The sequence below is a fragment of the Molossus molossus genome, unplaced genomic scaffold, assembly GCF_014108415.1.
Source record: "Molossus molossus isolate mMolMol1 unplaced genomic scaffold, mMolMol1.p scaffold_m16_p_8, whole genome shotgun sequence".
NCBI lineage: Eukaryota > Metazoa > Chordata > Mammalia > Chiroptera > Molossidae > Molossus > Molossus molossus.
This window is the reverse complement of record NW_023425402.1, coordinates 50,385,976-50,402,299: the sequence shown is the minus strand read 5'-3', so window position 1 is coordinate 50,402,299 and position 16,324 is coordinate 50,385,976. Positions and strand designations below refer to the sequence as shown.

At 37.8% G+C, this 16,324-nt stretch overlaps 1 protein-coding gene across 3 annotated transcripts in view; it reads left to right on the top strand.

Annotated features, from left to right (window-relative positions):
- Positions 1-6,875, top strand: part of LIN28B (lin-28 homolog B) — a 106,184-nt gene extending 99,309 nt beyond the window's left edge. For all 3 annotated transcript variants that reach the window (XM_036249072.1, XM_036249074.1, XM_036249073.1), the window contains exon 4: positions 6,438-6,875. In XM_036249072.1, the coding sequence (XP_036104965.1) occupies positions 6,438-6,807 (370 nt within the window). In that variant the 3' untranslated portion in view covers positions 6,808-6,875. The remainder of the gene's footprint in view (positions 1-6,437) is intronic.
- The last annotated feature ends 9,449 nt before the right edge of the window (positions 6,876-16,324 follow it).

Here is a 16,324-nt window from a genome sequence, read left to right as displayed (position 1 = left end):
AGAAACATCGATGTGAAGGGGCACATCGAGTGGCTGCCATCCGAACGACCAACCAGGGCCGGGGACAAACTGCAATCGAGGTACGTTCCCTTAGTGGGAACCGAACCCGGGTCTCTCAGTACCGTAGGCCGACGCTCCAACCGCTGAGCCAAACCGGCCAGGGCTCAGTGAATATTCTTATAGGTAAAATTTCTAGAGGTGAACTACGTTGCTAGGTCAAATGGTATGTGTATTAATCTTTTTTTTTTTTTTTTTTTGAAATATGCTGTCAAATCGCCCTCCAAGAGAGGCAATTTCAATTCATGTTTGCTCCAACCAATAGAAAATCGGATTGCAATATTTATTTTAAGGCTTAAATCAGTCATTTGCATTACAGTATGACTTCATGGGCTAACTAAGATGTCTGGCTTCTTCATTTTGGCTGGACTTTCACTGGGGCAGTTTGATAGCTCTGATTGTAGCCTACTAACCTGATTTATAATCTTAAACATATGGTTAAGGGAAATGGAAAAGTATTGATTAATTTTTTAGGCAAAATTTTTCAACGTAGCCCTGGCCAGTTTGGCTCAGCGGTTAGAGCGTCAGCCTGCGGTCCGGAGAGACCTGGGTTCGGTTCCCGCTAAGGGCACGTACCTCGGTTGCAGTTTGTCCCCGGCCCTGGTTGGTTGTGCGGGTGGCAGCCACTCGATGTGTCCCTTCACGTCGATGTTTCTCTCTCTCTCTCCCTTCCTCTCTCTCCCTCCCACTCTATCTGTACAAAAAATGGAAAAATATCTTCGGGTGAGGATTAAAAAAAAAAAAAAAAATTTTTCAACGTAGAAAATACAAGAAGGGTAGAAATAAAACTGGGCATTGATAGTGGAAAGTCCAGACTGGACCTTTCATCTTAAAGAGAGAAGCTCACTTCCTTACAGCATAGTACTGGGCAGTAACCCAGATCTGAGGAAAACTCTACTTCAGATCTGTGTGTATGTGTGTGTGTGTGTATTGGTGTTTTTAACTCAGGCCCCTATATATTTTTACACTTACATATAATAAATTTATATCAGTATTGTTGGGTGTAATGTCTATATTATTAAAATACAAGTGAAATTTATTATTTTCAATTAAAATTTTCTTCTACAAAAACTCTCTGAGTCAATGTTTCCATCAATACAAGTAGATATTGTAATACCTACTTCATACGGTTTGGGGGAAGACTGATTTTATAACACATTAAAAACCTTATTATAATTTTAATTTTAATTCTGTTAACAGTATGTTCAGCCCTGCTGTGTATAGATCATCTTATTTTTAGCATCAAGGTAATAGTTGAGAATACTGGCTTCTGTATTTCAAAAGATACAAATAAAATTTTTTCTGTTGTTAAATATTTATTTGTTCCATAAGAACCTTTTATAAAGAACATAAACCACCACTAACTAATCTCTTTGAAAATTCAGTATTTTTACCACTATACATAGGAAGAATATATAAAATTTTATTTAAATGTTTTATTGTTTAATTGGCTTACAGTGTTAGGAGTTTAGATATCAGAAGAATGAAATAAAAGAAACAGAAGTTCACATAAATAATAGTTTGCTTTGATAGAGGTCAGAAATCGTATTCATTGCTGAAAGGCTTTTCCAGGTCTGTGATTCATCAAAGTTCCCAAGTCTCCTCTTGGTATGTGGGAGCAGAATCTGTTGTGTGAACTAACTGCACCCAAGTGGAAATATAGATTGTTGGGAGCTATCAGAACAAAGTGGGGCCTTTATCTGGAAGGTTGGTCTTAGAATCTGTCTTTCTTACTCTTGAGATCCGGAGTGGGCAGATTGCTTATATAAGAAGATACACTCTGAATCTTTCTTTCCTTTTTCTCATCTTTCTTGGGTTCTCTGACGGCATTTCTGCCCATCCACCTCCCTCCCACCACCGGACGGATCCAATACTCTCTGTGTTTGGTTGATTGCCACACACATGAATTAGATAACAAGTGTTCAGACATATTAAAATAGAAAACTATAGACTTGATGAGTGTTATTAGTATTATTTCTGGCTGTTAGTTGGATATTAAGATTAAAAATTATAAACAATCTCTTCAGAGTCAGTTATCTTTTCCCCGAATTAGTTTCTGAAATTCTTTCCAACCTGGCTTTTCTTTAGCCCTTTGGGCCTCTCATTGGGAAACTTCAATGATTTTTCCCCTCTTATTTGCTCCTTTTCCATATTCTTCACCCATTTTTCTCGCTCTATAGCTTGCACTTTTCCCCTCCTCTGTTCTCTCTGCCCGATATGGCTTTACTTACTATTCTTTCAACATATCCTTTCTCCTGAGAAGCTTACAGAGCACTGTATCCTTCTTCTTAATGCTCCCACCAAACCCCAAAGAATACAAATTTAATTTCCAAATAAATTCTTATTCAGCTAACACAATAAATACTTAGAAACATCTAAATTACATTTTTATCTATTATATTTTTAGACAGACAAATCTGGCTCTCTATCTGTGGTATCATCCCTCTGCCCAATTTTTCAAAATCACTTTTGGGATCCAAGGGAAATACACAGTTGATGAATCATTTCATTTAAGCTATTAAGGTATCTAAAAACCAGTGTTTCCATATAAGGCCTAGATAATCTAGTGGTCTTTAGTTGAGCTCAGTTCTAACCATTACTGCTGGTGTCACTTGAAAAATATAATTTACTTATTCAGTGCTTTGGGCCCCCAAATAGTAAGTTTTTCAAGGACCTTAGCAGATCTAATTCTGATTTCTGAATCAGTTCCCATTTTTATTATGGAATCCTCAAAACTTTGGATATGTTTTGATTAACTTATTAATTAATGTAGGTGTTTGAGCTTAGTTTATTAAAACTCACATAATTATTTCATAGTGTAATTAAATATTCCTAAAGATGTAAATAAAATATATTTATTTTTTTTTATTTTGCCATTTTAGGTACTTCTTTATCTATTGTTGGCATTCTCCTTTCATTTAAAAATTTTAATTATATTTGAGTCTTAAAAATGGACTCCAATTTGATTATCTATTTTCCATCTTCAACATTGTATAAGTAATATATGTAGAATATGCTATGGTAGCTCTTTAGAATTAAAATATAAGATAATTTTTTTTTCATGTGGAATAAAATGACAGTAATATAAGAATGAGAACCTTCTCAGTTTTTTAAATGGTTCTATTTACAATGATAATGTGACAAATTAAATATGCAAATTTCTTTGTTCCTTGAACTTCTCCTTAGAGAAACAGAAAGAAGTTTTATTTTATTTTTGTTACAGATGTTTCTCCTTTTCCCCCCACTGATAACCCTCCTCCCAACCCCTCCCATCCCCAGCATTGTTGTCTATGTCCATGGTTATGCATACATGCATATAAGTTCTGTGGTTTATCTCCCCCCACCCCGACCCCCTCTTCTGAGGTTTGCCAGTTTGTACCCTACTTCTATGTCTCTTTGTCTATTTTGTTCATCAGCTTGTTTTGTTCATTATAGTATAAGGTAACTTTTATGAGGAATTTGATAAAGTTCAAGGATTAATCTGAATACTTTTGTTCACCTTTATGTTTAATATGTGAGAAAATATCCTTGGTGCCACTGGTTCATCATTTTGTAAAATACTTAACGTTAGTTGGGCTATCAAAATACAGAGTGTGATTCCTTTTAGATAGTTTTTTGCTTGTGAGTCTGTCCTTATGCAGGGGTGGGCAAAAGTAGGTTTACAGTTGTAATACAAATAAATAATAAAATAAGACTAGACTGTTTTGTGTACTCACAACTGTAAGCCTACTTTTGCCTACCCTGTATTTCTTAAGCGTATAGGTATACATGTGCACACATGCCATTTTCATGATCACATCACAATGTAATTCATTCAAACTAACAAAAGCAACTTGATTTGGAGGTGTGGAGAGTGAACTAAGCAGACTCATGCCATGTAGAGCTGATATGGAATCTGTGTCTGGTATCATTTGTGAGCTGAAAGGTAACTGGACATTTCCATTTTGGAGTCAGTCCCTTGGGAAGGAAGGGGTTTCATAATGGGGTGTGATCTGCACTCTTAGTAAGAGTGATTGACACTGAATGATTAAATAGAAGAGGAGAATAAATACCATTCCTCCCCTTTAAAGGAGGCTATGCATATATATACTGAATGCAAATCTTTACAGTGTGGAAGGCAGTCTGGCCTTGTGCTAGCACATATATGAAAAGCTGTGTGTGTGTGTGTGTGTGTGTGTGTGTGTGTGTGTGTGTTGGGGAGGGGGGGTGAGTTAACCATGCAGGTCAAAATACAAGGAAAGCAAAAGTATATCGTATCCTTAAAATAACTTTAAAAACTCAAATGTAATGGTAAATGCATGTATAGAATATGATGGAAGACCCCCATTTGTGAAAATGGAATCCTGACATCAGGCCCTTGGTAAATGAGTGGGCAAAATGGTTCCCTAAATTGGATAACGCAGGGCATACCACAGTGACTGATGAAACTGATGTGTCTGCAGGAGAGCCTGTTCTATTACTGAAGCCTTTATCCCATTTTCTCTTTCTTCGAAAATGAGCTCCTAACTGGATGTTATCCTCAGGAAGTGAATTTAATTCAAAAGGAGATATTTTATAGACGGGCAAATTTAATTTAAGAATTCACTTATCTATTATAGAAGATAACTATATGGGAAAACATTATTATAAGTAATAATGGTTATATTTTTGAAAGATGCCATTTTTTAGTGTGTTATTTTGGGGGACCTGAAATTCAAGCATTAATCATTTGTATTCTTTAAATTTGCATTATCTTGCACATGGCTGAAATAATAGTGAACCTTTATTGTAATATTAATTATAAAGTTTTATTAGTTTATTATATTAAGATATGTAATTGCACAAATAATTTAACTAGAAAAAGTTTTCTTGGTTTTTCCCTTTAATTTTTGAAAATGATGTAATTTCCTCTACATAAGTACTTCTTAATACTGCAAAGAATAAAAGTCCATCTTGTGATTCATTATTCTAACATCTGTAAGGTAATATTGATAACTAGAGAAGCAAGCCATAGTTATCCTGGTTTTTGCCAAGTAAAAATTTTGCTCTTTATAACTTATCCCAGAAAATAAAATACTAGGTATTCTACATATACTGCTCAGTAGATTAGTAGTAGTTTAGTAGTTTTCTCTTTGAAATACATGGTAATATAAGTCATTAAGCTTGCTATTTTTATACCCACAGATCTAATTTTGTAATTATTTTGTTGTCATAATAGTCTTAAACTGACTCTCACAGTTACCACTTATTTTGCTATTTTTTAAAAAATGCTGTGACCTATTGTTTGTGCTTCATAATGAGAATTTTGGAGTCATAAATGTGTTTGAAAATAAATTTAAAATAGAAAATCCTTAAGACATTTCAATTGGAGACAAATCAATAAGCAAATTCTATACTCAGCAAGTAGATTTAAAAACCTTTGTAATTAAAAATTTTTATTTTCTCCACTTTAGGCTGTTTTATTGCTGTTGATATAAAAATTTAAAAGAAAATCAGACTGAAATTGAGCAAATATATCTTCCAAGTAATTTACTTTCTCGGCTTTTAGAAGCTAAGTCAAATTTTCAGATATCTAATGCAAAGCCATACACCCAATGTGCATGAAAATACTGATTAAGGACGGATTTGTTTTATTTCAATTTAGAAAAAATTACTCTATGGGAAAACTAATTTCTTACAGAAAGGTAAAGAAAGTAAATTCTTTCTATCACTGAACTACCATCAGCTTTTTAAAATCCAATCTAAGTAGTTAGGAGCTTTCTTTTACAGCATTTTTCCTATCCAGATACTCACTGTATTGCTCTAAAATTACTTGGTAATTGACCACAGACATCTGATTTTCCTATACAGCAGATTTTTCGTGCAGTGCTTAATTTGTACAAAGGAGAAAAATTCTTCCAGTCATCTGATTTCCATAATCAAAATAATACCCGAAGAAATGTTAAACTTATAAAATTAAATTTGCGCTATAGTTTTCCCAATTGCTGAGCACATTGCCAGTGCATACTATATGAACAGCTGCATTTTTTTAACTTTTTAAAGCTAGCTGGAGGTGGTGTTTTTTGTTGTTGTTGTTGAGCATTGGCTGCCCTCTAGTGGGCTAAATTGTTCTTTTAAAATAACCTGTCAGATCTTAAAAAGGGGTCATTTCCACATGGAAATGATTAAACAGTCCTTCATGTTTTCCATCGACTGTTGCGTTGCGTACAACGAACTCTGTCGCTCTGCTGGAGCTCGTTGGTGATGACGGCCTTAGCAGCAGGTGGTGTGACAGATAGCATAACGGACTTTCGAAGGGACATTGAAATAAGTGGATCTCATGGGTGGTTTGCGTATTTCGGGTGTCTTTTTATGACACATAACTCCCTACGTCTAAGCTGTTGTCACTATTCTTGTTGCAGATGCTACAACTGTGGTGGCCTTGATCATCATGCTAAGGAATGTAGTCTACCTCCTCAGCCAAAGAAGTGCCATTACTGTCAGAGCATCACGCACATGGTGGCAAACTGCCCACATAAAACTGTTGTGCCGCCGCCCGTCGGTTCTCAGGGAAGACAGGACGCGGATTCACAGCCATGCGCCTCGGCCTTCCCGCGGGAGGTGGGGGCGGGGCTCGGCGGGGCGGCGCCCCCGTTTCCGCAGGAGGCTAGGTCCGAGGTCTCAGAATGGCCCGCCAGGGCCCCGCAAGAAGCTTCCTCCATGAAGTCACCGGCAGCACCCGAAGAACAAAGCAAAAAGGGGCCTTCTGTTCAAAAAAGGAAAAAGACATAACCCTTCTTCTCAGTGTACCGTTTTCTTCCCCCGGTTGGAAGTCTACCTCATGCAAGCACAAGGGAACAGTATTTCACACACAGCAGCTGACCTGGGATTTTTAACTACTGTTGAGGAACTGTGAATTTTTTTAAACAGACAAATCACTCTTAGCAAATTACCTTTGAGCAGGGTGTCCTGTTTTATGTAGTCCAGAGAATGAGATACAATGTGCACCTGTCCGTGCAGGTGTGAGAGGGAGAGAGCCTGAGTCTGTGTGTGTGGAGGAGGATTTCTGTGGGAATGGAGACACATATATAAAGAGAGTTTGTCTTTTTATATGTGTGTGTGAAGATATAAGCACACACCCTCCCTCACAGAGTTTGACATCCCCAAGAACTGAAAACTCGTGGAAAGCATGTTAGAGGGTTTCAGAAATAACCCCTGGAGTTTTTCTTGAAATACCACTCCCTTTCCATTACATAAAAATAAAAAATGACTGTTACCTTTTGTGTGAACCAAAGGATACTTCAGATCTCAGAGCTGCCAATCACATGGTACTAAAGGTTTTTAAATCATCAGTTCCCCCAACCCAAGTTTGGGATTGCCTTTTTTTTCTTGGTATCTGCAGAGTGTCCCCCCCCCCCCCCTCGAAGGCAGAACCTTAACTCCACATGCCTCCGACTGCCATATGTTTTTTTGAATCTGGGATACATGACTCCAGAAAAGACAATGAATGTGTAATTTCTGTGCCGATATTTCAATGTTTTTAATTCACATGTTTTGATTGTAAATTAGATGCATATTAAGAGAAAGGAAGGGGGGAGGGCAATGTAAAAATGTAGTGACTTGATTGTTTTCGGTGGTATTTTGATACCAGCTCATAATCTTTAGCATGTTGTGAGGTTTTTTAAGGGACTGTGGCAACAGCAACTTCCCTAAGTCAATCCTTTTGACCATCACTTCAAGCAGGGACCTCCCTGTTTACTACTGAAGACCTTGGAGGAAGTCTCCAATCATTTGGTATATATTTTGGTGGCTATTTTTATTCCCCCTGGAGAGTTATCTAACTTGTTTCTAAAACAAACAAAACAGCAGAGATGTGACTAAAATGCCAGGGTTGAGAGTCAGCATTAAGTGGATGCTCGCAATTGCCCAATATGTATGACCTTGAATATATTAAAAAGTGCAGTGTTGGGTGGCAGGCAACTAGAGTGATAAGCCTGGGGCAGAGGTACCAAAACCTCCTACCAGAGGGCTAGAAGGGTTTTATACAGTAAAATTGATCTTACGGACGTTCCCTGTATGACCATGCTGAAGTGAGCTGTATGGTGGATTCAGGATGAGCATGCAGTGATGGAGATAGAGATGCTTCTCAGGTCAGTCCTCAGTTATGTTAATAAATTGGCTAGGGAACAGCCATAATGTTGGTCCCTTTTGGGTTTCAGTCATGAAAATTCACTTTGGTGTCATCCTGGTTATAGATGTTATGGGTACCTTTCTGAAACATCTCCAAGAAGGTACCAATTATAATGCTTTAGCATTGGCAATAAATATAGTTTTGTATGATGAGCCTGTTGGTGTAAGCTCAGATAATCAGAGAGGAAAGAGCATGGCTCAAGTGAGATACAGTCTACTGAACAGTTGCAGCTCCCTCCCCCACTGGTCCTGCCTGGCAGACTTGCGCAGTCGCTGCTGTCTCAGCAGGCCGGGCATCCCGAGAATGCCTGGGGCTGGGCCGCCAGCCCTCACAACTCAGCTTGAATTCCACCACAGTGTTTGTGAGAATCTCCATAGTGTGTACTGAAATATCTGTGCTGTGATGCAACGCTTACCTTTGACGATATTGAATGTGATATAGCTGTAGAGAAGTCCTTCCTTGCCTTATGTGAGGATTGTAAGCGTATTTAAATTATGTAGACAAATCAAAGTGGCATTGCTTAATTTTTAGCAGGTAAAATAAGCAGGTTAAGAGTAAAAATGCAAACCATAATAAGTCACTTTGAAAATCCAAACCAAAGTTCCTTGACCTTATAGAAATAGGAAGTTATGGACTTGAGAATTGGACATTCCCTGTTTCCATATGAAAAAGTACAGAGCTGAGATCATGTTTTTTAAAAATGTATAACTGTAGACCTATGGGTGCAATTTGAAATCATTGTAAGCATTTTATCAAACTGAATTAAGAGCACATACCAAACCTATCTTATGATTAAAAGTTGGGTTTATTTTTTATATAAGAATAGTATCACTATTACATAACATACTCAGGACAAAGAACTTTGCTCAGGGAACATACCATATATGATGTTATTTCTTTACAGAATAGTCTACAGTCCTGCTTACTCCAAACAAACCAAATAACTTTGACCTTTATATAAGTATTATATACTGATGTTAGTAATAACTACCTCTGTTTGACATAGATCAAAATTTCTGAATTTAAGATACCAGTTCTCCTATGTTTATTTCATGTAAAAGTACTCTAAGACAGAATTCCTGAACTCCTTGTATATGTGAATATCACTGATGTGAGCACAGTATCCATTTACATGGGTGAGATAAAATTCTGTTTACAACAAAAGGCTACCTCATAGTAGATGCATAGCACACCTGTATGCTGCTCCAGCCTCACAGTGGCTGACAATTCTCTGGTACAGAACCTTTTTATAGGGTAGATACAATTCACATCTGCATGTTTCTGACAAACACTTGTGAGTAATGAAGCATCTCATTTAGTTAGCAAAGTCTCCAAGCATTTCCTTACATTTATCATGTACTTAGTTGAAAGAATTACGGGCACTCTTACACTTAAGCAAAGCAGAACACAGAAGCAGTCTTGGAAATAGCTGCTTTGCCCAGAGGTCGAGGCGGGAAGGGGTAGCAGGAGAGGTTGGTGTATGAGTGTATTTGTGCTGGGCAAACAGTATAAAAGATGCCAATTGCCTTCATTTGTGTCTGCTGCCCTAAGCCAAGCATATTGCAGCATTATTGCCCTAGGCACACAACTAACTAGCACCGGTTTGCCAAGGAGTGGACATAGAGTGGATGTGCAATGCCATTTCTAGCTACTGAGGGGAAGGGTCTGTGTGAAGCATCAGTTTACAGGGGTTACTCATGGGTTGGGCAGGAGGTCTGTGAATTAGTTGCCCCTTGACCTCACCCCCATGTCAACACAAAGGTAATTTCTAAGAAAGATGCTCTACCAGTCTTAGCCCTGTGAGCTGTTCATTTGCTACATGGCAGATTATAGTGGAAACATTTTTATACTTGCATTTCTAGTCTTTACTAGAAGACTTTGGATGTATTTTTACAATGGAAAGATAACAAAGATTTTTACCTGCTTATAACTTGGAAGTTTGGTGTGCAATTGTAGGGGAAAAGATCAGGAAACATCATGTTATTAGCATCAGTCCACCTACAAAAATAGGATGTTTTATTGCCGATATTTTTAATACTCTGGCCCAGTTTTATTTTGCACCAGTGTGGCCCCAAGTTACTGCTAGTTGTATTTAGTTTGTGAATAGAAGCCCATAAGTGTTAATAGACTTTGTAACATTCACTGTAAGATGAATTATACAGGACATGGGAAATCTCATTAAGTCTTAAAGTTAATTTAAATTAATTTATCTGTTTTCTCTAAGAAATGTTTATCATAAAATATATATGTGTGTTTCCCCTTTGGTTATAAAATTTGGGAAAGTATGTACAAGTGCAGCTGCACTGACTTTAATTTTCTAGATGTCTTAATGAGATTTATTTGTTTTAGAGAAGAACAGCTTGTGAAAAGCATCAAATTCTGTCTTACATAGCTGTCAGCAGCCTCTAAGACGTGGTGGTTGTGTGATCTGTGTCATAGTTCAGTTAAGAGTGAGAAGTTGACCTGTGAATCGTCTTTAAATTTTATATATGGAACAAAGCTGCAAAGTTATGGCAAAGTACTGTACTGTGAGAAACTATTACAACAGTTAATACATCTGTGGCTTGTAATAGTGCATACGCTTGTGAGAGTTACCAGCTTGAAAATGATGGTGTTGACTACCTCTTGAAATCACTTACATCTGTCAACCACTGGCACCCACCACCAAGTTGGCTTTCATTAGATGTGTTGGGTTTTTGTTTTTTGTTTCTTTTTCTTTTTCTTTTGGTATTAACAACCCTAACCATACTAGAGACCAAAGTGAACACTGATTTCTATATGTCTTTAATACGGTGTTTTATCTAGTGTTTTTAAATTATCCTGTGTAGTATTTAGATTGCCTCATTGTCCATTTTGACTCACATTGTTTACAAGTGAAAATAAACACTTGAAATGTATGTTTTTAAAGGACAAAAAAGGAGATGTTTCTAATGGCTTTTCACACGTGAACAGTCGTTCTGATGGGCTAAAGTGCTGTTTGCCTTTCCCCAGACCATGGGTTTTATATTCTCATCTCATGCCTAATGTCTTACTCTGTCAATTATGGATATTTTGAGGTCTAAAAATTACTTGATTAAAAATAAAACATATAACGTTGGCATTTATGATGCGTTTTGGAGCTCTTTTATGATTTGTGTGATTTCTCAATTAAATGATTGGACAAAAGGCCATTTAGGCAGTATTCACCAATCTGAGCATAATTGAAGTCGTTTTTACATATCTTCAGATAGAGGTGATTATAAACATGGCAATACAGATGGTGAGTAAATTCCGTCGGAATGAATGAAGAAGGGAAGGTAAGTCCTATGAGCATTAAGGATTGTCCAGGATTAGCCAGCGTGGATTGTGTGAGTTTGTGAACCAAGGTACACACCGCATGTGTTCGGGAAAAGCCACCTGAAACAAAAGTGTTTAAGCCCTTTTGGAGAGACATTTTACAATTTTCCTATGATGTTTCTTGTTAATTTAAAAGTATTTGAAAAGCACCATCAAAGCCAGGTCACACCAGTACCAAATGTCTAAAATGTGAATGTAGATTTGTCAAACCGTATGCAGTGTTGATACACTACAGAAACATTTTGATGAAACTTGAGTTCTATAAGTTGGCAGTCCCACAATTAAACTCATTTGCATTTCAGCTCTATACCTGGATGGTCCCCTGTTTGGATCGGGGGTGGTGGTGTGGTCTATGACTCCTATTTCTTTTTGTTGTTAATTGTGATAAAACACACACACACACACAGAATTTGCCATCTTACCCATTTTTAAATACACTTCAATAGTGTTACATATATTCACGTTGTTGTGCAACGTTGAATGACTACGGTGAATGCTTGTGAGAGCAAACACTTCAACCATGTTTATTTTCTTTGATAATCATTATTTAGAAGAGTAGCTTTTATAAAGTAACATTGTACTTTACTATAGACAATAGGGAGAAGCTTAAAAAATAAATAAAATTCATACATAATACCATCACCTGGAAGTAATATTTATTAATTTCAAATATGGAAACCCTTTTTAAAAATACTTAATCCCATCACCTAGAAATAACCATTAGCATTTTTTATTAATCTTCTTCTGGTCTTTTTTTCAATAAATTAGACATTTAAAAATTAAAATTAGGTTACACCCTGGCCAGTTTGACTCAGCAATTGAGCATTGGCCTGTGGACCAGAGAGTCCCAGGTTCAGTTCCCGCTAGGGGCACATACCACAAAAATAAATTAATAAGTAAATAAATAAAATTAGGTTAGATTATATATGGGTTGGAACTTTACACTTTTCCTCTTACATCATGTCATGCTATGTCATCAATAAAAATTCTTCAGAAAAATGCACAGGTAGTTTGAAGATGTGACGTTCGGGGGAAGCGAGAAAGATGGGCTTGATTTGGGTTGGGCGAAGGAAGCGAATCAGAGGCAGAGAGACGGCCTAAACAGAAGATCAGAGTTGAGAATAAGCAGTGCACGGTTCAATCAGAGACGGACTTGGTGAGACAAAGTGTAAACATTCTGAGCGCATTGGAGGGTAAGCAACGCAGCTGAAACTTGAGGGTCTACCAACTTTAAAAGAAGGGGAAAACACAACTGAGGGCCACATTTCCCGACCCCCCCAGCATCCAATCAAATAGTATAAAGCATGCTAATAAACAACCAGTTCAAAGGAAAACAACAGACATATATACACAGGTGACTCAGATACTGCGACTACTATGCAAGAACATTAAAAGTAAGAATTCAGCAGATGAGTTTAACTGCTAAGAGAACAGAGGGGGAAAAGAAAGAAAGCAACAGAAGATTAATGAAAAGGAAGACAGGTCAATAAAAAGTATCCGGAATTATGGACAGAACATTTTTAATGGAGCAATCTGGGTGGAACTGAAATGCAGAGGTTAAAAAAACAATAGCAACCTAGCCTGTACTACTTGTTTGACATGGGGCTGAAAGGGACACATGCAATCAATGCAGCAATTAGAAAAACGAAGAGTTCAATTTTTCATGGTGAAAAAAACCAAGTGTTTTTTTGTTGTTGTTTGTTTACTATTTTGTTTTATTTCATTATGGGGGAAAATACATAAAATAACAGAAATAATGTGCTACAAAATGTGGAAAAGCTACATGTATTAACAAAGATACTCTAATTATTTTAAAGTTGCCCCCTTAACAAAGTTATTGCAATGTAATTGTAGTCTTGCTTCCCAACTTGCTTGTTGAAATAGTAGCCCTGTTGGACTCTGCTCTTTGCTTCTGCTCCGTAATGCGGCTGCCTTTCCCAGTACCTTGCTGTGGGTTCGAATCCTAGTGAATCTGACAATCAAACAGACGGGCAATCAGACAAGATAAATTGATCCTTATACCAAGAAAAAGCAGCTCTTTGGATTTATAATAGTTCTTATGACCTTATCATTTACTGTTTAAGGATATACAGCATGCATTTGAAGGCAGAGGGATTAGAACCAGTGGAGAGACAGAGGTTCTGGAAAATGGCCTGAGTATGAAGCTGCCTACTTTCATGGAAGGACATGGGGGAAAGGGCTTCTCGCACTTTCTTGGGTTGCTTTCTAATTGGCATTTGGGGAGGGGAAGAAGGATACTTTATTTTGGTATTTTCATGGAATTCCCTACCAGGGGTGGGGAATGCACTGCCCCAGGGCCATATGGGGCCTGAGAAATCAGTACCAGCTAAGAGCACAGGCCTCGCCAAGTTAGCCTGACCAAATATAGCAGGCTAATTTTTAGGTTGATAATTTTGTATGGCCCAGAATGATGTTATAAATACCCAAATGGTCCTTGGCAGAAAAAACGTTCCCCAGCCCTGCTAGACCATCACTGGAAAAGATAATTAGAACTTTTATAAATGCTTACAAATACACAAGCATAGGTTGCTGGTGATCCCACTTGCTGATTGAGAGCAACAGTTCGACACCTGTTCTCTCCAAAGAGCTACACTGCAGAAAAGAAGTGACGGTGTGTGAATTGTAGCAGAGTTTGACAACCAAATTAGAGGTAGTCTAATATGCTTTTGTAAGAATGAATGTTTCTTTTCTTTTTCCTAAGAAAGAACAAATGTCAGTCTCATTCAGGACCCTAGGAAGCCCCGGGTCCTGCCCACGAGCGCGAATCGGCCCCAGACCTCTGGGCGCTCGTGAGCTGGAAAGCCTTCTGCTTGCTGGGCCACTAAATCAGAAGGTCACTTATGTGACAATTTATCATTTTGTGGTAGATCCTGTTCCTGTTCTCGTTATTTTCATGAAATCGATTTTTTTCCTCACACAAACACTTTCTATGAGGTTCTCTTTTCTGCTTTACTTTCTAGAAACGATAGAAATATAAAAGAATGCTTTTAGTGTTACTCAAATATAATTTCTATCATCCTCAGAGAGAGAGAGAAGGGGGATTAAGCAGGGTAACACATGCTGATTTCTAAACTCTCTCTCTCTCTCTCTCTCACACACACACACACACATTCACTTTCTGACATGGTTTTATTTCCCTGGAAAATGGTAAATGTTTCTGAGCTGCCTCCCAGGCATGCTACTTAACACAGTTTTCCACTTTAAATGTTTCTTGTCTTTAAGATACATGTACATAGTTTCTAAAATTAATCAAAATTTGAAGGTCAAGGACCTCAATTTCTGAGCCAGTTAGAATCTATAACTATCTGCCTGCTCCAGGCTATAATTCTTTCAGGTACCAACTCCAACCTTGGGGTTCTTTCTTATACCCCAAATAACATGGTTTGTTTTGCATTTTTGTCATGAAAACTGGACTCTTACCTAAGTATTATAGTAGCCTAGAGCGTAAGGAAATCAAATCACATTGACATTTGATGTGGTTCCAATAGTACTATTGACACAGGGTCCTTTCTTACTGCTTTTCCACATTCTCTTTAGAAGTGTGGCCTCGCTACTGGCATGTCAGATATTTCAGGTTTTTTTGTTTGTTTGATCCCCAACAGTTTTCCACCGATTTTTAGAGAGAGTGGAGGGAGGGAGGGAGGGGAGGAGGGAGGATGGGAGAGAGAGAGATCAATGTGAAAGAGATATATTGATTGGTTGCCTCCTACACATGCCCCGACCCCGGAGGCAGGGATCAAACCTGCAACCCAGGTATGTGACCTTGAGTGGGAATCGAACCTGTGACCCTTCAGTGTGAGGGCCAATGCTGTAACCACTGAGCCAAGCCAGCCAGGGCAGATATTTCAAGTTTTATTGGTCACTTCTTTCATTTAGATCGTCAGATCACACAGTCAAGCCATTATAGTTACCTCCACACTGGCCCTTCAAATTCTCTTATTTCTTTGTGAAATCCTGTACAAATAATTGTCATTAACTAGTCCAGATATTACTTTAGCTGGTTCTGTGTTAAGCTTGCTTCTGCCACTCACCCAAAGCATTCTATTTAAAACAACAGTCATTAAAATCTAATTATGACCATAATAAACTTTCTCGTGGTAGAAAAATTGGAAAATGCAAAGGAGGGTCTGAACCGTGAAGCATTCTGGAGGTGTCTGCTGCTCACTGTTTTCTAGTTTGTGTTTTCCTTTTGTTTGTCAGACTGCACAGCATTAATGGGGAGACATTTCAGATTGCCAGGAGAAATTTGACATAGACCTAAACGTTTGGAAGGACCCTGGAATGTCAGTGGGTCCAGTATTCTATCTTCATCTAGTGTCACACTGGATCATCCCAGACGGTTGTTCCCAAAACCTGCTGGAGAAGATTCAACAAGTGCCATCAAATCCCCATCACAATGTCTGAATGTTCTAATGCAAGCCCCCACCCCACCCAAAACAAACATAATGAATCAACCATGAAAAGAACTATGAGCCAGAATCAGGTTATTTAAGAGACCCCATGTGGAAGTGCCATATTCACAACCCACAGTGCTTATTGTAACTACAAATTATTTCTTGATGGAATCCTGTCCCAACTAAAATTCTCTCTAGGGTGTCTATAAAAGACAACCTAAATAACACAATCTAAATAGCATGCCCAAATGCAGTACATGGTACAGAGGTCTTCGGAAGTGTAGAAATTCCTTTGGGATAAGATGAAAGTCTGACTTTTAGGAACTGTGAAAGAACTGTAATTAGTACTCCTGTGATTCAAGGTAAG